The 19572-nt window shown below is 36.1% G+C and overlaps 11 protein-coding genes and 1 non-coding gene across 12 annotated transcripts; 4 read left to right on the top strand and 8 right to left on the bottom strand.

Moving 5' to 3' along the window:
* Positions 1 to 17: 17 nt before the first annotated feature.
* SPC98 (Spc98p) lies at positions 18 to 2558 on the bottom strand (the record flags this gene model as incomplete). Its single annotated transcript, XM_056225270.1, has 1 exon — positions 18 to 2558. One exon carries the CDS (start codon positions 2556 to 2558, stop codon positions 18 to 20), a length of 2541 nt encoding a protein of 846 aa, XP_056079105.1.
* Positions 2559 to 2950: 392 nt separating this feature from the next.
* Positions 2951 to 5824, bottom strand: FAR11 (Far11p; the record flags this gene model as incomplete). Its single annotated transcript, XM_056225269.1, has 1 exon — positions 2951 to 5824. The coding sequence occupies one exon, from the start codon at positions 5822 to 5824 to the stop codon at positions 2951 to 2953; it is 2874 nt and encodes a 957-aa protein (XP_056079104.1).
* A 315-nt stretch (positions 5825 to 6139) lies between these two features.
* Positions 6140 to 7417, bottom strand: TEP1 (putative phosphatidylinositol-3,4,5-trisphosphate 3-phosphatase; the record flags this gene model as incomplete). The annotated part of the gene is made up of 1 exon (XM_056225268.1): positions 6140 to 7417. The coding sequence occupies one exon, from the start codon at positions 7415 to 7417 to the stop codon at positions 6140 to 6142; it is 1278 nt and encodes a 425-aa protein (XP_056079103.1).
* Positions 7418 to 7583: 166 nt separating this feature from the next.
* On the bottom strand, positions 7584 to 8306 carry NRK1 (ribosylnicotinamide kinase; the record flags this gene model as incomplete). The annotated part of the gene is made up of 1 exon (XM_056225267.1): positions 7584 to 8306. One exon carries the CDS (start codon positions 8304 to 8306, stop codon positions 7584 to 7586), a length of 723 nt encoding a protein of 240 aa, XP_056079102.1.
* A 642-nt stretch (positions 8307 to 8948) lies between these two features.
* Positions 8949 to 10222, top strand: CPT1 (diacylglycerol cholinephosphotransferase; the record flags this gene model as incomplete). The annotated part of the gene is made up of 2 exons (XM_056225266.1): positions 8949 to 8998; positions 9091 to 10222. 2 exons carry the CDS (start codon positions 8949 to 8951, stop codon positions 10220 to 10222), a joined length of 1182 nt encoding a protein of 393 aa, XP_056079101.1.
* Positions 10223 to 10553: 331 nt separating this feature from the next.
* TOM22 (Tom22p) lies at positions 10554 to 11012 on the bottom strand (the record flags this gene model as incomplete). The annotated part of the gene is made up of 1 exon (XM_056225265.1): positions 10554 to 11012. One exon carries the CDS (start codon positions 11010 to 11012, stop codon positions 10554 to 10556), a length of 459 nt encoding a protein of 152 aa, XP_056079100.1.
* A 274-nt stretch (positions 11013 to 11286) lies between these two features.
* On the bottom strand, positions 11287 to 14457 carry KRE33 (ribosome biosynthesis protein KRE33; the record flags this gene model as incomplete). The annotated part of the gene is made up of 1 exon (XM_056225263.1): positions 11287 to 14457. The coding sequence occupies one exon, from the start codon at positions 14455 to 14457 to the stop codon at positions 11287 to 11289; it is 3171 nt and encodes a 1056-aa protein (XP_056079099.1).
* Positions 14458 to 14843: 386 nt separating this feature from the next.
* Smki_14.trna4F lies at positions 14844 to 14934 on the bottom strand. The gene is given in 2 exon segments: positions 14844 to 14879; positions 14898 to 14934. It is a non-coding gene; the product is annotated as a tRNA-Phe (tRNA).
* Positions 14935 to 15112: 178 nt separating this feature from the next.
* FYV6 (Fyv6p) lies at positions 15113 to 15631 on the top strand (the record flags this gene model as incomplete). The annotated part of the gene is made up of 1 exon (XM_056225262.1): positions 15113 to 15631. The coding sequence occupies one exon, from the start codon at positions 15113 to 15115 to the stop codon at positions 15629 to 15631; it is 519 nt and encodes a 172-aa protein (XP_056079098.1).
* A 640-nt stretch (positions 15632 to 16271) lies between these two features.
* Positions 16272 to 17402, top strand: SMKI14G1880 (uncharacterized protein; the record flags this gene model as incomplete). The annotated part of the gene is made up of 1 exon (XM_056225261.1): positions 16272 to 17402. One exon carries the CDS (start codon positions 16272 to 16274, stop codon positions 17400 to 17402), a length of 1131 nt encoding a protein of 376 aa, XP_056079097.1.
* Positions 17403 to 17629: 227 nt separating this feature from the next.
* On the top strand, positions 17630 to 17974 carry FPR1 (peptidylprolyl isomerase FPR1; the record flags this gene model as incomplete). The annotated part of the gene is made up of 1 exon (XM_056225260.1): positions 17630 to 17974. One exon carries the CDS (start codon positions 17630 to 17632, stop codon positions 17972 to 17974), a length of 345 nt encoding a protein of 114 aa, XP_056079096.1.
* Positions 17975 to 18220: 246 nt separating this feature from the next.
* Positions 18221 to 19525, bottom strand: EAF7 (Eaf7p; the record flags this gene model as incomplete). Its single annotated transcript, XM_056225259.1, has 1 exon — positions 18221 to 19525. One exon carries the CDS (start codon positions 19523 to 19525, stop codon positions 18221 to 18223), a length of 1305 nt encoding a protein of 434 aa, XP_056079095.1.
* Positions 19526 to 19572: the final 47 nt, after the last annotated feature.

The following is a 19572-nucleotide window of genomic DNA, read 5'->3' as shown; positions in this document are numbered from 1 at the left end:
GACTGAGAGGTTACATTTTAACGCAATAATTTGCTTAGTAAGAAAAGCTCTTCATCGCCATCATTTCTTAAATCTGCCCTAAAGATAAACAATCTGTCTTTGAAACTCTTGTACTGGATGACGACTTCCTTCAAGATTGCATTTAAATTTCCTAATAATCCATTAGATGCTTCATGGTCGTTGAGATTCATTTTGATAAAAATTTCGTAAGAAATTTTGTTCAAACTGCCATAAACTTTGATAAATTCATAGACTGAGTTCAAAAGTAAAACTAACGAAGTTGGGTATGGTTGACCGGAATAATCACCGACCTTTATTTCACTCACATTAGTTGCAAAAAGTTTATGAGAAAGAATATTCGTCAGGAACACATTGTGTAGGCTTTCTAATTCATCAATATTTAGTTCCTTTTCAACCCTGTATTTTTGAGGTATACTTCTTGGAGAGTTAACTAGTACGTTAAATTTTGGGGGTAGTATTCCGTTTAATTCTACGGTGCCATCCTTTAATCTAATTAAATCAAATTGATTTTGAGTTTTATTTTCTGTGCTGTTTAGTTTTCCGGTCATTTCCTTGAAGTTTTCCTCTATAATGCAGTTCAAATAATAAGATTCCATTTTAGAGTTGAATTGTTGAAATTGAGTCCTAAGTATGCTGATTCTGGAAAGTTTATTGGTAATATCGCGGATAAGAGGGTTATAACCTCTGATTTTTTTGAATGATCTGATAATGTCATTACTTTTCAACATTTCCTTTTGATAGAAGTAATTATTCTTTTTGAATCTCCATAAAAAATTGAAAATTCTTAAATACTCTTTTCTACCAAAAGGACGATTTATGTTCAATATTAAACTTAAGGGAGGATAGAGTATGTAATCTAAAGTGAAAACATCCCAACCTACCGACCCATGTCCCAGGTCGAGTACCCTCGCATCCAAACCATTAATGACGGAAGTGGTGCGAGAATTATTCATTAAATGTCTTAAAGAAGAAAGTTGTACCGCCTCCTGTAAAAATCTAGTTAACTTATAATTTGGCAATGAATCTGATGGTGTTGCAAGAATATCGCTAGCCTTTTCTATAAGAGTGTCCATAAAATCAGATTTACCCATAAGAAGAATATCTTTTAATGCAAACACAACGTCCTTATAATGAAACTTTTGATCTAGAACACGATTAGTATAATTAATGATTTCAGAATATTGATCCTTTATAATTTCAAAAAAGTCTGTAGATATTCCTCTATAAGAGTTACTTTGGTACAGCACATAATACCTTTTCGAAAATTCATTTGTCCACTGAACCTCTTTACAGTATTTTTCTAAGAAAATATACGATTTTCCGATCATGAATATTTTATATGCTAACTTTTTCGGTATGAAAGCAGGAACTCTTTCTTGATCAAATTCTATGGGAATGTGGTAAATAAGATCATTATCAACACCATTTAAATCTGTGTTTGTAGCAATGAAGAATTCTCCATAAGTAGCTTGAAGAAGCCCTTTGGTTAACCAATTCATTAAATATTCGTAGTAAAGGGAAACCATTGAATTAAACAAATCTGTTGCTATTTTTCTTATAGTGAGATCTCCGTGAGATTTGAAAATATCTAGTTCAATCAAGAATATGTCTCCACTCAATTCTTCAAAGTGTTCTGTAAATCTACAGTATATTCGGAGTCTTATTATATTTTCATATAGTTCACGATATAACGATTTTAATGACACCACTGACCCTGAAGAGATCAGGTTGTTCACAAATGCTGTGTAATTTTGCAATTCTTCTGAAATGTCTATAATCAATGCTTTTTTCATGGGGGATATATTGGACGTTCTAAACTTTTCAACTTTATAACCCAAATTTTGATACAGTAAACCTGCTTCGAATATTGAATGTAAAAGTCCACTCTCAAAGTTGGGTATCTTGGATGGAATTTGTATTTGCTCGTGATCAAACGGGAATAATGCAGATGTGGTAGCCAATAATGTATATGAGACATATTTTAGGATATCTTCCTCAGGTATAGTATTAACATAGTAAGGATTTGATAATTGTCTTAAAGTGACAGAACTATAAGTCGAAGAGGGAATATAACGATTAGGTGAAGATATCATGGATTTTCTTTCTGAAAATCGGTCCATATTTTCAAATGAAGCTTCTGTATATATACTTGGAGCTCGAACCGGGCTCAATAGATGTTCATGATTAGCCAGATTTTCCATGTTGAGCCCGTTTGATGTTTGTCCAATTATCGTTCTATCATTGGATGGGATTAGGGATTGAAAAACGGATAGATACTTTACCATATCATCTGTATTCTGAATTCCAAATAAAGCATCGAGAAATTTTTCAATCTTATGCCACATGATTGTCGTTTCAGGAGAATCTGGTAATTGTGACTTGTAAAAATTGATCAAAGGATTCAATTGAGCTGCTGACTTGGTGGATGATTGTAGCAGTTTGACAACGTCGGATACAAACGCCTGCAAGTGAGCCTGTGACAACAACTGTGGAGCCAATGCTTCTAGTATTCTGAAAAGACTAGGTTCTAGTTCCATATTGGCTTTTCAGTTTCTATTGGAGCAGGCTGTGGTAAAAATAAGCGTTATTTTGTTAAGTAGAATACTTGCTTTACTTGTTTTAGACCAGATGTGGCCATTAATTGAATTTTTTATTTGTTTATTTTGTTTTGTTTTGTTTACAAACAAGATGAAAAAGGAACGGTTACCCGTTTATTATGAGAAAATAGAAATCTAGTGATTCTTTACCTGGTATTCCAATATTGGCACGAAAGGTCATTCACCACCGTTTCTCACCACATGAGGGTTAATATATAAAGAGTTCTTGTACTCATCCCTTAGAGGTTTTATAAACGTAGGAATACAAAAGTGGTAGTAGTGACACCGCGGGTTTCTATAAAGCTCGAATCACAATTTTCGAATATGAAGAATCAAATGTTTAAATATTCAGATTCCTTGTTTAACAGATCCTGACTGGAACTATTACGGTGTCCATATCCGAGGTCTTCCATGGAGGTTTCATAGTGTTGAAAATTGTAAAACTGAAGCAGCGCTCTGAGTGCAATTTCTTGCCCACAGGCATCACTCAACTCTCCAGATATATCCTTTCCTGTCACCCAGTTATCCGTTAATTCTAGTTTTTCATAAAGGTAAACACCCGATATCAATTCCATATGCTCAGATTTCCACCTCTTGTTTTTAAATGGTGTAAGTTCTCTTGTTATTTTCAATATTGGATGATACATGTCGAGGTTGAAGAGCCGATAATAGCGTTTGAACAAGATACCAATAGATAATGGAAGCTCCTTCAATCTTTGTGTTTTGTTCCCGGTTATTTTCCTCAAAATCCTTAAAAGGTATGCAAACGAAGGTAGAAGACCTGTGTTAATATCCTCTGTGTCATCTATTGAAAAGGATTCGTGGTAAGATTCGTTAGACAACGAACACTCTTTCCAAAATGAGTTCGGGGTTTGTACGTATTTATCAAAGACTCTTTCAGAATAGATTTCAGAATATTTGCTTAAAATAGAGGCGCATGTGTTGATGTATCGTGAATCGTGAATAACTACTGCTAAATGCTCAAACTTCAAAATATGACTTAACTTAAACCACTTTAATAATGCATGTAATATCCCTGCTGCTGACTTAAGGGACAATTCTTTAGCTCTCACAATCTCCAATTGGGGCACTAACATATTGAGAAGGTTTTTATCGGTAACTTCATTTTTCCTATGGAAGTTATTTGTCAAGCTTGATTCCATTGTTTGTAGCAAAACAAAAACAAGCGAATTGAAGCTTGAAAGACAGTTTTTATAATATTTATCGATTCGTTGCATAATGCAAATCGCATCTCTGTCTTTTTTAGAAAGGCCGCTATCATGGTTGAAAGTCGAATAATCATATGGCTGCCCTTCTAACTGCTGTTTCCAACCACGCTCTGTTACCATAAACAAGTCTCTTTCATACCAGAGTTGTTTCGTACTCAGCTTGATCTCCAAACTCTCACTCAATATTCTGGCCGCTTCTTCGGTACTAAAAGGAATTACTATATCATTATCAAAATTTTTGTCCAGATAGGAATCTATTCTATCTTGCAGAGCGTCATCTCCAGGCCCTTCGCTATCAGATGGATATAAACATGGATACGCCATGTTCGTCTGGAAAGATTTTCTGGGCCTAGGACCTTCACTTATATGCACTAACCGAGGAGAGCTCGGTGGTGAAGGTGCCGGTGTTGCAATATGTTTCTCAGGAACATTAAGTGTCATGTTTAGAGGATTCTTTGATTTTGGGCGAGGAATTTCTAGAAACTGGGAGAGAGATTCCGACTTGTCAACATCTTTTGGTAGGCCAGAAGCTGGCATATTATAATCAGGAAAACGCGAAGTTATGTCCTCTCTAAATGCTTGATAATGTAACGGAGAAATGGATAGTTTTTCTGGATGGTTAGATGGATATGTCAGTCCATGAAGTTTATAAATTGATGATTTTGTTTTTTTGTATACAGAATTGTCACCAAACTGTAATACAATAAGCTTGAAAAGCAACAATATCATGTTTCTTATACGCATAGCTAATCTGCTATTCCATCTCCAACTCTCAATATACTTCGTTAAAAATTCCAACAAATCTGTTTTGTCAAAAACGTCAATAACAATATCAATCGACTCTGAATTTTTTTCTCTACCTTCAATACAAATGCTGGATATGAAGTACAGGATTGTTGACGAGTGAAATAGCAAGATTGTTTGCTTTTTTAAATTTTTATTATCATCCCTACAGCTTAGAGCTATTTTTTTAAAAACGTGAACAATTTCTTGAACATAAGGAGCCATAATATAGTTATTGCGTCGTATAATCTTTGAATGTTCACTTTTGTTACCTATATAAGCAAAACATCCCACAGATATATACGTCAACGCGAGTAAACTCGATTCTAGAGAATTGGGGATATCCTCAATTAAATGTTCAATTACACTCGCAGCATGGCTTTCATCATCCAAAAAAAGTTGCGGATCCTTGACTTTCTGTTTAAACTGTGTCTGTGTTTGCGCAAAATGTATATAATCGGAACTACAAAACCATTCTGAAAGTTCCTCCTCCAAAGAATAAAACATCCTCAATTCCCAGTCTATTGCTCTTTGCAACGCATAAGGCGCATTTGTTCTTTCTTCAAGTGAAGCTGCGCACTGGTCAAGTGATTTTTGAAATTCTTCATCTACCGGCATATTATAATCAACCTCACCCTTTTCATTGACGGGTGCATGTTTACCATCTGAAGAGTTGTTCAAATCAAAGCCATCCAATTCATCTACATTAGCAAATGACTCGTCTTCATTCTCTTCTTCGGCTTCTTCAGCATCATCTTGAAATTCAATGGCGTTGTCAGTATTGCTATCTTTCTTACTATTTCCATCCATGTTAGCGCCATTATCGTTCAACTTGAAATTATCTGTACCATTGTCATTATCATCATTATCATCTTGCTGTACATCTATAGTACGAATATCTCCTTCAAGGCCCGATCTAGCCTTAAAATTTAAGGCACTGATATTACCATCTGATTTATTTCTTTTATCGGCATGAAAGCTGCTTTTTCCCATGTTCAGTTTGCTACGCAACATGTTATCTAGATCTTTTAGCAATTCCTCATTGCTTAATGTGCCAACTAGTGGTTCCTTATGTGAAGCCATATCATCTTTGTACTTTAGGCTGTTTTTAAAACTAGAGTTCCTCTTTAGATCCTCCAAAGACACTGACCTTATAATCGGGCCTTTGGAATGAGATCTCCCACTGGTGTTCATTGTAATTGACGGAAAAACGAGAAATAAACACTTTTTTTACTTCTTCACTTCCAATTAACGATTAAGTTGCTCTGCGATGTCTTTTTAAAATACTCCTTAGTTCTCATGTCTTTTTATTTGTAGTAAGGCGTTTCAATTCAGATAGTTGACCGCTTTAAAAAAAGTATACCAGTAACATAAAAAGTGCCATACGAAAATACACAAAAAAAACGTCAAAGATAAAAAGAGCCTTTTTTTATAACTAAATGTTTTGGAAACAATATAATTCTATTCAACCAACTTAAAAATAAAAAAGCCTGAAGAAAACGTATAGATTTATATAGTTTCCCATTCTAATCTCAATGCCTGAAATAATTTCAAACCGTGAGTGCTAAGTTCCCCAAAACCATCTAACTCTTGCCAGCTTATAGTTGTATGAAGCGTTTCTTCCTTATTTAACTTTTCTACTAGAAAGTAATCTGGTGAAGAATCATCCTTAATTATGTGGATTAAAGTTTCGAGGTAAATATTCAACCAACAGCTTGCGTACGATGTCCATGATATTATGTTACTGGCGGCTTTAGACTTGTTAGTGCCCAGAGTAAATTCGATCCGAAGATCGTTTTCAAGGATCAGGTAGTCCCTATCAAAAATAAAAACCATGTTTCCATTGCTTTCATGTACCATAATATCCGAATATAGTGCTTTTCGGGTTACTAAAATATCTCTATCATCGTTGTAGTGCTGGATCTTAGTTGTTACAATAGCCGAGCCAGATGATATTAAGCTTGATGGGTGGAGAAATGTAATTTTAGCAAGTCTAAATTTGAACTTAAATTTTACTGCCTCATTGGAAATTCCTTCTTGGACTGCTTTCTCATGGGTGATGAAAAACTCGTGGTACCTCAAATATCTTAATTGAGACGGTATCGTGACACCATTTGTCATCCCGTATTTGAACCTAGCCTGCATAAATATCAGCCTTGCTTCTCCAAGAGGACATTGCAAGTATTTCATGAGATATGCTATGGTAATCATACCGGATCGGCCTTTGCCCATTCGACAATGTAAAACAGCTACTCTATTCTTCGAGGCGGACAAGTAATTCTCTATAGTGTCTACAATATTTTCCAGTAAGTCAAATGGCGGCGGAAAATGATCCAACCAACCAATCCTTTCGCAAATAATACTATCGGTGTCTTCTTCCACCAATGTTCCCGTTTCAAGGTCAATAGGCGATATCGGTATCTTTCCATCATTAATGAGAGTTGAACGAAGTTCTTGAATTTCAAAATCTCTGTTCTCATATTTAGTAGTGATGTCAATCAGGTCTTTGTCTTTATAATCACCATCTTCTTTCTCAGCTCTGAAGTTAAAAATCCTAAAATTTCCCTTACCATGATATACCGTCAAGAACAATAGTAAGTCATCTAGGCTATTCCTATAGAGTAGTTTTGGATATGTACTTACCGGGTATGAGCAAACTATTAGATTAAATAGGATATAAGAAACATCTAACTTCAAACCTATATCGTTCTTGTTTTTTTTCATAGGCAAAGATAATACTTTCTTCATTATGTTAACTGGTTTCCATTTAGAACAGCTTCCCTTCATTTTTATTTCACTTTCCTCTGACTCTCTGGCAAGAGGGAATAACTTAGAGAATTTAAACGGTATTACTAATAATATCTTTATCTAGTTTATTTATCAAGTACATTTTCTTATTTTTGTTCATTTTACTATTTTTTTCTCCATTTATAATCGATTTTGTGTCGTTTTCTTAGCTCTTACAAAGCTTCAGAATTTCTTGGCACACCCACATTAAAGGTATTTCAATTTGAGTATCATCATCATTTATGAATTCTTTAATATGGTTTGATTTCCTTGGATCCAGTGAGCCTTCCACATCTCCATTGACAAATAAATGAGCATGGTTCTCACGATAAGATTCATATACAAATTTGTCAAAATAATAAGGTGGATCCACCCAGAAAGAATCCAAAGTTTGGTATCCTTTTCTGGAAGCCCTCCTTTTCTTGAGTACTTCATAAGGGGCACGCATCAATATTTTTAAATCAAATTTTTTCGATAACTCTGTATTATTGAAAATCATAAAACCATCTACAATAATAACTTCATACTTGTCTTTATCAATTGACTCATATTTGGCTTTCAAATCATCCCAAACTTGTTTATCAATGTGAAACTTCGTGAAGGGATCATCTACGTTGTTATTGTGTATAAGTTTAGTGGCTATTTTACCAGTTTGTTTGATTACATCTAGTTCTTTGCTGAAAAGTTCAAAATCTAGAGCCTCCGGTGAATCCCAATTTTGAATGTTATACTCAGCATCTACTGGGACGTCCTCGTCATGTTTGTAAAAATCGTCTTCGTGAATTAATGTAGCCTTTTTGAATAAGTTTGCTGTAAGTTTTGCTATCGTTGTCTTACCACTGGAAGAACATCCGCTTAATGCAACTAATATCACTTTCCTCGAAGTCATATTTTGAAGATCCTATATATCTTACTCTTGAATAGTCTTTTTTGCTTTGCCTAACAATCTCCCTGGATAGCCCTATAGATAACTATGTCTTGATTATCAGCTCAACTTCTATTTCGTTCTTTAAGTAAACTGTTTTTCTGGTTTCGAGTGAGTCAACAGCAACGGTAACTAATACAAGTCTTTGGATGTTTAAAAAAACTACGATGAACTATACAAGTTAAAGCTATATTTTACGTTTAACCGCATATCAATATTTGTCACTCAACTTAGTGATCATTCATGTTTTTACATATGCCTAGGTGTCTATGTGCAAAATACACAAATACCGAAGCATTTTCCAAGTCATGAAACCTTTCGCTGGTTTGTTAGATAATCAAGTCTCTTGTTTTGCTTGATTGTCCAGTCTTAACCATCCTTTCCATTACGTCGCTGTCTATACTTATCATCTTTCAATCGAGCTTATCGGTTAGGGACATGTGAAATTTTGCGGGAAGTGATGTTTTTTTCTTCCTTTCTTTTCTCTAATGTTCAGCTAGTATGAAAGAGGTGCATAGCATACGGTTAATGAGTATTGTCTTCATGAATTGAAAGTTATCAGACGTAAACTCCAAAGATAGCAATACGAATTTACTTGGGGGAAAAATGGGGTTCTTTATTCCTCAGAGTAGCTTGGGAAACTTAAAGCTTTACAAGTATGTCGATCATCCTATTACACCCCAGTATTATCCCGGAAACAATGATAAATACTAACTCCTGTGATATTGAATTACTAATCTGACCTCAGGTATCAAAGTGACGATCGCTCTTTCCTCTCAAATCATTTTTTGAGACCGTTTTGGAGAAAGTTTGCCACTATTTTCCCATTATGGATGGCACCAAATTTAGTAACCTTATTAGGGTTCTGCTTCATTATATTCAACGTATTAACAACTCTTTACTATGATCCATATTTTAACCAAGAATCCCCTCGCTGGACTTATTTCTCCTATGCTATAGGTTTGTTTTTATACCAGACCTTCGATGCTTGCGATGGTATGCATGCACGTCGTACAGGTCAGCAAGGTCCTCTAGGGGAATTGTTTGACCATTGTATCGATTCAATCAACACAACGTTGTCATTGATTCCGGTCTGTTCCATGACTGGTATGGGTTACTCATATATGACTATATTTTCGCAATTTTCAATATTGTGCAGCTTTTACCTGAGTACATGGGAAGAGTATCATACCCATAAGCTGTATTTAGCTGAATTCTGCGGCCCTGTTGAGGGTATTATTACTTTGTGTATATGGTTCATCGCAGTTGGCATTTACGGACCTGAGGTCGTCTGGCACACCAAAGTCGCACAATTTTCTTGGAAAGATTATGTGTTCGATGTCGAAACCGTTCATCTGATGTACGCTTTTTGCACAGGCGCTTTAATATTTAATATCGCTTCATCTCATGGAAATGTTGTAAAGCATTATGAGTCTCAAGCGGACAAATCTAAAAATCCAGAAAAAACAGCAGATGATATTAGTAATGCTGTAAACGGTCTTTTGCCATTCTTTGCATACTTCTCTTCAATTTTTACATTGGTTTTAATTCAGCCAGCTTTCATTTCTTTGGCTTTGGTTTTATCAGTTGGTTTTTCGGTTGCCTTTGTAGTTGGTCGCATGATTATTGCACATTTGACTATGCAACCGTTTCCAATGGTCAATTTCCCATTTTTCATCCCTACCATTCAATTGTTCTTATACGCGTTTATGGTTTATTTTCTAGATTATAAAATGGAAATGGTAGTTTCGGCTCTAATTTGGATGGGATTTGGTTTAACACTTGCTATTCATGGAATGTTCATAAATGATATTATTTTTGACATAACCACATATTTGGATATTTACGCCTTGTCAATTAAACATCCAAAGGAGACCTAATCCTTATGAAAGAAAACTGAACGTTTTTTCATTGAAATATGTACAAGTTTATACATTTGTTAAAACTAACTTAAGAAATGCTAAATAAAATGAACAGAAAGGGTGAAAAGGAAGAGGAAAAAAAGACTGCACATCCAAAGCCCTTGAAATCTGAGTGAATACATAGTGGCTATATATTGTTAAAAGGATTGAAAAGAAGACTTTTCTTTTCAACCTTACTCTGGCGATAAATAGAAGCATGCAAATAACAAGAAAAAGGATAATTAGGACCTTATTAAAACACGTATATCCATTTTTCTACAACCTCATCTTTCCTTCTACATCATAAAATTCAATTGACTGTTGCTGGAGCATCTTTTTCACCTTGAGCCAATATATTATTAGCATCACTTTGTAAATCAAACGTCTTTTCCATTTCGATAAGCTGTTGTTCGGCAAGTATAGACAAAGATAATGGCACACCGAGTAATAAAGCAGTAGTGGTCAAAGTCCAAGCAAGGTTTCCAGATTTGGCAAAAGCATTTCTCACAAAGGAACTAGTAAAGCTAAAAAAACTGGAAATTGTTTGTCTCTTACCTGGAGGAACGATATCTTTTAATGCAACGATTCTGTCTAACAATGTCTCATTCTCGTCGAATTCATCCTCAAATTCACTGTCTGATTCGTCTTCATCATCCACAACATCGTTGTTTGTTGTAGAGACCTTTTCTTCAACAATGGCCTCATTTCCGGAGAATTGTGGTTCGTCTACTTGAACGACATCGTCTTTAATTTCAGTTAATTCAACCATTTTATTGATTACGCTTTTCCGAAGTATACAATCTAACTTTGGTTTTTTGCTTTAGAGTAATTCGTCTTGCTTCAATAGTTTCTCACTACGGAGTGTGTTGATTGAAAACGACCAAACGAATTCAATTTTTACTGGATATTGCATTACACATCGTTCGACACGATGAAATGTGAATACATAAAAGTTCCAAACATCAATTATATTTTGATTATATATTATTGTACAACTCATGTCAAAAATTTGCCACACAGGGTTTTGACTTAGGCGGAAGTGCTTAATTTGCGCTTTTCTTATACTTTTTTGGCTTTTTCATGGCTTTCATTTCTTGTCTATATATATCTTCAGCCTTTTCTGTAGTTCTCTTTTTACCAGTTTTCAAACTAACAATACCTTTAGCTTTTGCAGCTTTCTCTAAAGATTTTTGCGATTCAATCCACTCCTCACTATTATCGTTTATCGCATATTTATCTAAACTCAAGGAGTTGATTAGCTCTTTTTGTTTTTCTCTCATAGCTTGAACGGCTTCAGAACCAGCCTCTTCCAAATCCTCTTCCATTTGATTCAAAGTTTCTGCAGCGTTGTAGTTTTTGATTTCTTCACCATCCATTTCAGCTATAGCTTCATCTTTAATATCAGGTAGAGTTTCTTTAATAGATTGACTTAACAGTTGATGGAAGTATTGTGACATTTTTCTCATGATCTTTGCAAACATAGCGATAGTTTGATTGAAAGGTAGGTTCAATTCCTTCGCAATGGAATCTACGTTTTTACGTTGTAGTCCTATAGCCAACAAAATAGCACTTTGTACGCTGGAGAGTTTTACTGAATCACCCATTTTATCACCAAAGTACAAAAGAGAAAGCATAGGTATCATATCAACGATAACGTGATAATCCAGCAAGTTATTCGAATAGCTGTCTAATCTTTTCAGATCAAATGGAGAGAAAATGTCGTCCAGTTTTGTACGTGTCAGTTCTTTACTTTCATATTTTTCTTCAGCAGATAAATCCTGAGCTTTCTTGCTACTTTCAATGACACTTAAAGCTTGAACAGCAGTAAACTTATGGAAATCATAAGAAAGAAGCGACAAAAATCTTTTACGGAAATCTTTGGCAAATTCAACAAGCCAGTTTGGTTCTCTACCTTCCAAAACATTCAACATAACACACGTATGTTCACCAGTTAAATCATTTGCAGTTTGACGTAAATAGACAGGAACAAATCTGTTGTTTTTCCAGAATTTATGCAATGATTGCGTTAAACCAAATGAAACACCCAGATAATGTAGATAGTGAGGAGGTAATTCAGAAAGCTTCAATAGTAAAGGGGGTAACGTCCTTGCATCTCTTAATTTAATATCGTCCTTTAGTAGGTTACTTTTTGTTAATTCCTTATCACTCACTCTTTTTATAGAAAAATTCTTTGGACGAGCATCTTCAGACATGTCTGTAAATTTTCCCTCAAAATAGTCTCTTAGTAACTCAATTGCACGAGTGCCGTAGCCCATGGAAGCATACTCTGGATTGGTAGCAATTCTGACAATGCGTGCACCACTTAGACTAGCGAATTCCTCATCTTGAAACTGTTGAGAAACTAACCAAGGAATCAAATCACCGCCAGCTCTCTGGCCTCTAGACAATGAATTTCTGACACTTTCTTTACTAATTTCACCTTCTAATGCTATTTGAATGACACATAGTGGATCGGGAATTTTACCACCGTCTTTTGGGTCAATTGGTGGTAAAAGAACGAAGAGTTGGTGTGCTGGGGCATCACTCATCAACTGTAAATCATTTGGTGAATTCTTATAATGAGAAGAAACATAAAGCGCCATCATTTTTTCCAGGAAATTTTCTGAAACAGGGTGGTACGAAAATAAAGTATCCCTATTAACAACAAACAAATTACACTGAGATGGGTGAGGTGTTCCCCTTGCTGCAAATCTTGGGTTTTTTATCAAAGTAACGTCTAAACATAAAAGTTTGTTTAACCATTTTTCGATTGGATCACCAGGGGCATATCTGATTGGCTCGTCTAGGGCAATTTCACGTAACTGACGGGATTGAGCATGTAAATGAGAGTCGTTTTCTTTATTATCTCTTGAAACAATAGCAGTTTGAGTGCCTTCACGACCAGAAGTGTTGTTCTGATTACGTAACTGTTGAATTAGTTTCAAAGACAAAGATCTACCGGTACCTTCATAACCATTAATAGTGGATGCCATGAAGACTAGATATGGTCCCAATAAGTTTTTGACGATTGGTAATGGGATAGCTGCTGCTTCATCAATGACAACTAATTCAGCTTGACCTAAAACTTGGTAATCTTGAGGAACAATGTATTGAATAGTTTGTCTGTGATCTCTCTTAATATCAACTCTAACAATGGCTTTGTTAAAGTCAGGATTGGTTGATTGAATAATGTCATAGTCAATATGTTCTTGATAACCTAACGCATCGAACCCTTTGAAGATAAACTCAAATAACGTTTTCAAATTTTCAGGAGATGGAGAGGTAACGAAAATATTCGAGTAGCCATGAGAAACAGCAGCGGCAATAGAGATACCCAAAGCAGCAGACTTACCTCTACCTCTCCCAGCTGTCAGTGCTACTGTGAAATTCAAGGTTTTCTCAGATATAGCGTCAATGAAAGACAGAATAGCATGAGCTTGGTTTACAGTTCTTGACAGAGAAACCAAAGATCCAGCTGGTTGGACATCTTCTAAAGATTCTTTCAGTTCTTGTAACTCCAACTGCTTTGGAGACAATTCATTATCCTCTTTGGGAGGTAATGGTTTGACATTTTTAGCTCCAGACAGTGGCAGCACATTCAATTCATCATCAACAACTAAACAGTTTGGGTTGGAACCTAATGAAAGTATAAATCTTTCATTAAATCTTGCCACAACGTCACCATGGGCTTCAGTACGATAACGCGCATGAACATCCATAGTCATAGTATACAGTTGCTTCAAAGATGACATAGACTTTAACATAATAACAACCATACCACCACCTTCAACCGTTTCGATGGTTCTTGCCAAAAGATTTGGAGTGAGTGCCTCGAAGTCTTGCAAAATACACATTCCGTAAGTATTACCCAATATTTTTTCGCTTTCTTTGTAGTAAACATATCTAATATTTTGATTAGAAATAAAAGACTCAAAGGGGTCCATTTCATTTACTTCCCTTGTACCTCTTTTAATTTCTTTCTTAATTTTATTTTCTCTTTTCTTCCTATGTGAAGTGAAACCCAAAAGCTTTTTTTTGTAAGCCCATAATACCGATTTATTCATCTTAAGATCAGCACTCATCATTAAATAGTGTAAATTTGGTAACTGGTTACGTGCCCTGTCACCAACGATGACAAATATAGATCTCTGTTTGGTTTGAACACCATTTCTGATCAATGACGGGATTCTTGAATCGATAGCTTTTTTGGCCATGCTTTCTTGTTTTCTATCTTTCTAAACAATATTCTGGAACCAAATCGAAAGAATAAAAAGCTGGTTGGGCTAGCGTACTATGATTAATACTTTATACCGAAATATATATAAAAGATTTATTCAACTTCAATACCTCATCTCATCCCATTATTCTTCTACTTTTTCGTTTTTTCTTTTCAAAATTTTTCACTCAAGTTCGGGTAACTAAAAGACTATTCTGATACACGATATGCTTGATTAAGTTAAAATAAACGCACAGAATCCAGCTTGGTACAGATTGATACGATTAAAAATAATGTTGATGATATAATTAAACTTTGCAATATTATAAACACCCAAAAAAAAAAAATTGCTCAAGTTCAATTTTAGCCAAAAAAACCAAAAAATGCGAATTCTGTGGATCGAACACAGGACCTCCAGATGTCTTGACCGAAGTTTTTCTTCAGTCTGGCGCTCTCCCAACTGAGCTAAATCCGCAACTATTATTGAATTTTTTGTGATCTACTGTTACTCCTAACATATTCTTTTAATCCATTGCTAATCCGAGAGAAAATATGACATTAAAGCACGCGCACATGCCATCATATACAAGGTCCAGCAACATCTAGAGGATGAAACGTAATAACAAGAGTCGCTAAGTTTATCAGATAGCATTATGTCATCTACCAGTGATAATACAACTAACACAAGGGAGAAAAAACCATTAAAATTTGTCTCGGAGGGAGTAGGTAATGTAGAGACTCAGAAGATACGAGAACAAGTGGAGCAAAAGAAGTACGAATCAGAATATAGAAGGAAAACCAGAAAGTCTTTGCGGGATCAGCTGAGATCAAACGCTATAAGCAAGCAAAAGCAATACAACGGTTTGGTGAGAGACCGCGAAAGTTTTACTAGATTGAGCAAAGATGACCTGGAATTCTACCAGAATAGCAAGAATGAGTTACTGAAAAAGGAAAAAGAATTTAACAACTACCTGAATACCAAGGCAGTTATTTTTGAAAGAAAGCAAAAAGCTTTACTTAGTGAAAATGATCCTGCGCGTAATACAGAAGAAAATACAGAAACTCGAACTAGTTTAACTGGCAAAATGCTAATCAGGGGCGTAAAGCCGTCCAGCTCCAAACCGAAAATAAAAGTATCCATAAAGAAACTGAATAAAAAACTTGAGAAGTGATGCGGTTGTCTGCCCATTCTATCTCACATAGAAAAATGAATGGAATTAGAGATGCCTAATGATGGAAACTATTGTTGAAACTTCATTACATAATATACATAGAACATTGGTGATATAGTGGAACTTTTTATTTTCTACGCCTTTCTACGACGTAGTCTTTCCGGTATTGCGCTGAAAAGCTTGCTCAAGGAAGGAATGAAAGATAGTAGGAAAAAGCAATGTTCATATTTCCAAAGCACCGCAATTTGAACGGCAATAGTTGTTATGGAATGGAGTAGCAAATTGCTGGCAAATAACTGCTCGTTTCAACTATTTCAGGAATTCCTAGTCGTAATCACAGCCCCCGCTGACTAAAGTTTCTCTTCTCGGATCCGTATACCGTGGTCGCGCGGTTCCGTCCTGCGTACTCTTAGTACTTGGCAGATGGCCTCCCTTTCCTGGATCGTCATCGATGCTTATGGACAGATGCTAAGGGTTTGGGGCTATTTTTAACGAACCTCGGATATGTAATTCATTTAAAAGGAGAAGCTTTTCTTTCCATAACTTTTTTTTCTTCACTCCTTTTTAGGACTGTTTACCTATGTAGAATATATCGATACTTTTAGTACAGGGAAAACTAATACTATACCACATTTTAAATATGTCCGCCTCGATTCCAGAAACGATGAAAGCTGTTGTCATTGAAAATGGCAAAGCCGTTGTCAAACATGACATTCCCATTCCTGAACTAGAAGAAGGTTTCGTTCTGATTAAGACTGTTGCTGTTGCTGGTAATCCTACCGATTGGAAACATATTGATTACAAGATTGGACCTCAGGGTGCTCTCCTGGGTTGTGATGCAGCCGGCCAAATCGTGAAGTTGGGTCCAAATGTTGATGCAGCAGAGTTTTCCATTGGTGACTACATATATGGGGTTATTCATGGTGCGTCAGTGAGGTTCCCTTCAAACGGTGCCTTTGCTGAATATTCTGCCATCTCATCTGAGATTGCTTATAAACCAGCGAGAGAGTTCAGATTGTGCGGCAAGGATAAGCTGTCCGAGGGTCCTGTCAGGTCTTTGGAAGGTGCAGTCACGCTCCCAGTTTCGCTGACCACTGCCGGTATGGTCCTTACCCATAGCTTCGGTTTGGACATGAAATGGGAGCCCCCTAAAGCACAAAGGGACCATCCTATCTTATTTTGGGGTGGTGCCACTGGCGTTGGTCAGATGTTGATTCAATTGGCCAAAAAGCTACATGGTTTTAGCAAGATAATTGTTGTTGCTTCTCGTAAGCATGAAAAACAATTGAAAGATTATGGTGCCGATGAGCTTTTTGACTACCATGATGCTGATGTTATTGAGCAGATTAAGAAGAAGCACAACAATCTTACCTACTTGGTAGATTGTGTCTCTAATACAGAAACTATTCAGCAGGTTTATAAATGTGCCGCTGATGATTTGGACGCTACCATCATTCAGTTAACAACTTTAACCGAGAAGAATATTAAAGAGGAAGATAGGAAACAAAACGTCAGTATTGAAGGGACCTTGTTGTACTTGATAGGTGGCAACGACGTTCCTTTTGGCACATTTACATTACCGGCAGACCCTCAATACAAGGCGGCGGCCATTAAATTCATTGAGTTCATCAACCCAAAAATCAATGACGGTGAAATTTACCATATCCCAGTGAAGGTTTACAAAAATGGCTTAGAGGATGTGCCACAATTACTTGACGATATTAAGCATGGAAGAAACTCCGGAGAGAAGTTGGTTGCGGTCTTGAAATAGATAATTTATAGCTCTTCATATATGTATAGCTTATGATCGTTTCCTTTTGAATTACATACTGGAATTCTTTGCAACGCCCCTCACCCGCCTTGGTCCTAATGAGGAAAAAAAAATTGCCGAAAAAGAACGTCGTTGAAAGGATCTTGGGACAAAATTGTAGTGAGTTAAAATATTACCAGTTATCTAAAACACTGGTTCAAGCAAACAATTAATCAAAAAAAGTAGTAATGTCTGAAGTAATTGAAGGTAACGTCAAAATTGACAGAATTTCCCCAGGTGATGGTGCCACTTTCCCAAAGACTGGTGATTTGGTTACTATCCATTATACCGGTACCTTAGAAAACGGCCAAAAATTTGATTCCTCTGTTGACAGGGGCTCTCCATTTCAATGTAACATTGGTGTCGGTCAAGTCATCAAGGGGTGGGATGTTGGTATTCCAAAGTTGTCTGTGGGTGAAAAAGCTAGATTAACCATCCCAGGTCCATATGCTTATGGTCCACGTGGTTTCCCAGGTTTAATTCCACCTAACAGTACTTTGGTTTTCGACGTCGAATTGTTGAAAGTGAACTAAAAGAATGATACTACTTAACTGAGCTGCTTGTCTGATTTTTATTTTTATTTTTGTTCACGGCAAGTGGTCGGCCCTTAATTGAAATAGATATATAATTACGAAAAATTAGACGAGAGTAAGCACATTTATATTCTAATTCTCCATTAAGGTGGTTTTTATCTATATCTGGTATATTTTTATTGAATACACGTTTTTCTATGTGGCAAATGCGTATTTCTGCCTCGTGATCCCTATATAACGCAGTGGCTACTTCTTATTTCGTAGCCTGCTGGAAACCCTAGTGGCTGGAGGGCTATTTTTACGCGAACCTGCCTTCCGCCTTTTCCTTTTAGGTGATGTCTCATTGCTAGTGTTACCTGCAGATGACGAATGTCGAGTTCTCTTCGCTAGTGGTTCATTTTTAGCTCCAGAATCCTTTTTTACGTCATTCTGCAGTTCATCTTTTTTGTTCTCGACTTTCTTTTTTGAATTATCCCTTCCCAGCTCAGGCGTCTTCTCTGAAAGATCTCTCTCACGTTCAGACTCATATCCCAATGCTTCATCAACTTCTTCACTTTCCGAACCATTACTATTTTCGTAGGATGTTGATTTTTCACGCTCATTATAATCTTCCCCATTTCTATGATTTTCCTCATCCATTTCATCTTTGGGGTTTTCTTTCATCTTCTGAACTTCTTCTATCTGTTCTTTTCGTTCTTTTTCCTCTTTTTGTTCTTCCTCTTTTCCTTCTATTCGGTTTTCCTCCTTTCCATCTTCTTCTCCTTTATTCTCCCTTTCTTCATCTTCAAATTTAACCTCTTTATTTCTTTTCAATCGTTGTGATTTTCTTACCGGAGCTGCTGTTTTACCTGCTGTTTTTGTGTTTTGATCCTCATCACTCATATATTCCGTTTTGTGTTGCTTTTCAGTACATTGCGACTCTGCCGTGACTTCCGTCTTGGGTTTGATTAGACTTGTAATTTCTTTTGCTTGGCGTTCACTCAATTCTTTAACTTTATCAACCACCTTGCCTTTTTTCTCCTTGATATTATTGTTTAAATGATTAGCAATATTCTCTGTTGGAATTTTATTATTCTCGTCATTCGCATCTTCAGTTTGAGGTCCATCTTCATTAGAGGTGGGGCTTTTTTTTGCATTCTCCAAGATTAATTCACCGTATTCATCCCAAGGCAGAGTAAAATCTTGTTTCTGCGATCTTATTCGATTATTTAACTCAAGCAAAGTTTCTTCACGAAATTCTCCATTGCCACCAGTGTCATTATCGTTCACCGAACTCTCCGTAATGGTTGCCAATGAATAGGCGTTCTCCATTTCATCAATATCTTTTAAACTGTACGATTGGCCAAGTTTATCCCATATATCTTTTGCAGTAAAAACTTTCCCCAGCTTCATGGTTTCCTTCTGTAATAATGTCACTGGGTACTTGTCTGGCGAGTTCATTCTTTCAACTATGCAAAACATGTGGAAATGCTTATGAATTCCGGCCGGCTTGAATTCGGATACCCATCTAAGAAGTCTTATTTCATCCACAATTGTCCAATGTACTGCCATCGCATCTACCGCCACTTTTTGGTCATTAGTAATTAGCAACCTCTAAT

Source organism: Saccharomyces mikatae, assembly GCF_947241705.1.
Source record: "Saccharomyces mikatae IFO 1815 strain IFO1815 genome assembly, chromosome: 14".
Classification (NCBI taxonomy): Eukaryota; Fungi; Ascomycota; class Saccharomycetes; order Saccharomycetales; family Saccharomycetaceae; genus Saccharomyces; species Saccharomyces mikatae.
Note: the sequence above shows the minus strand (reverse complement) of the source record. Positions and strands in the feature narration are given on the sequence as shown.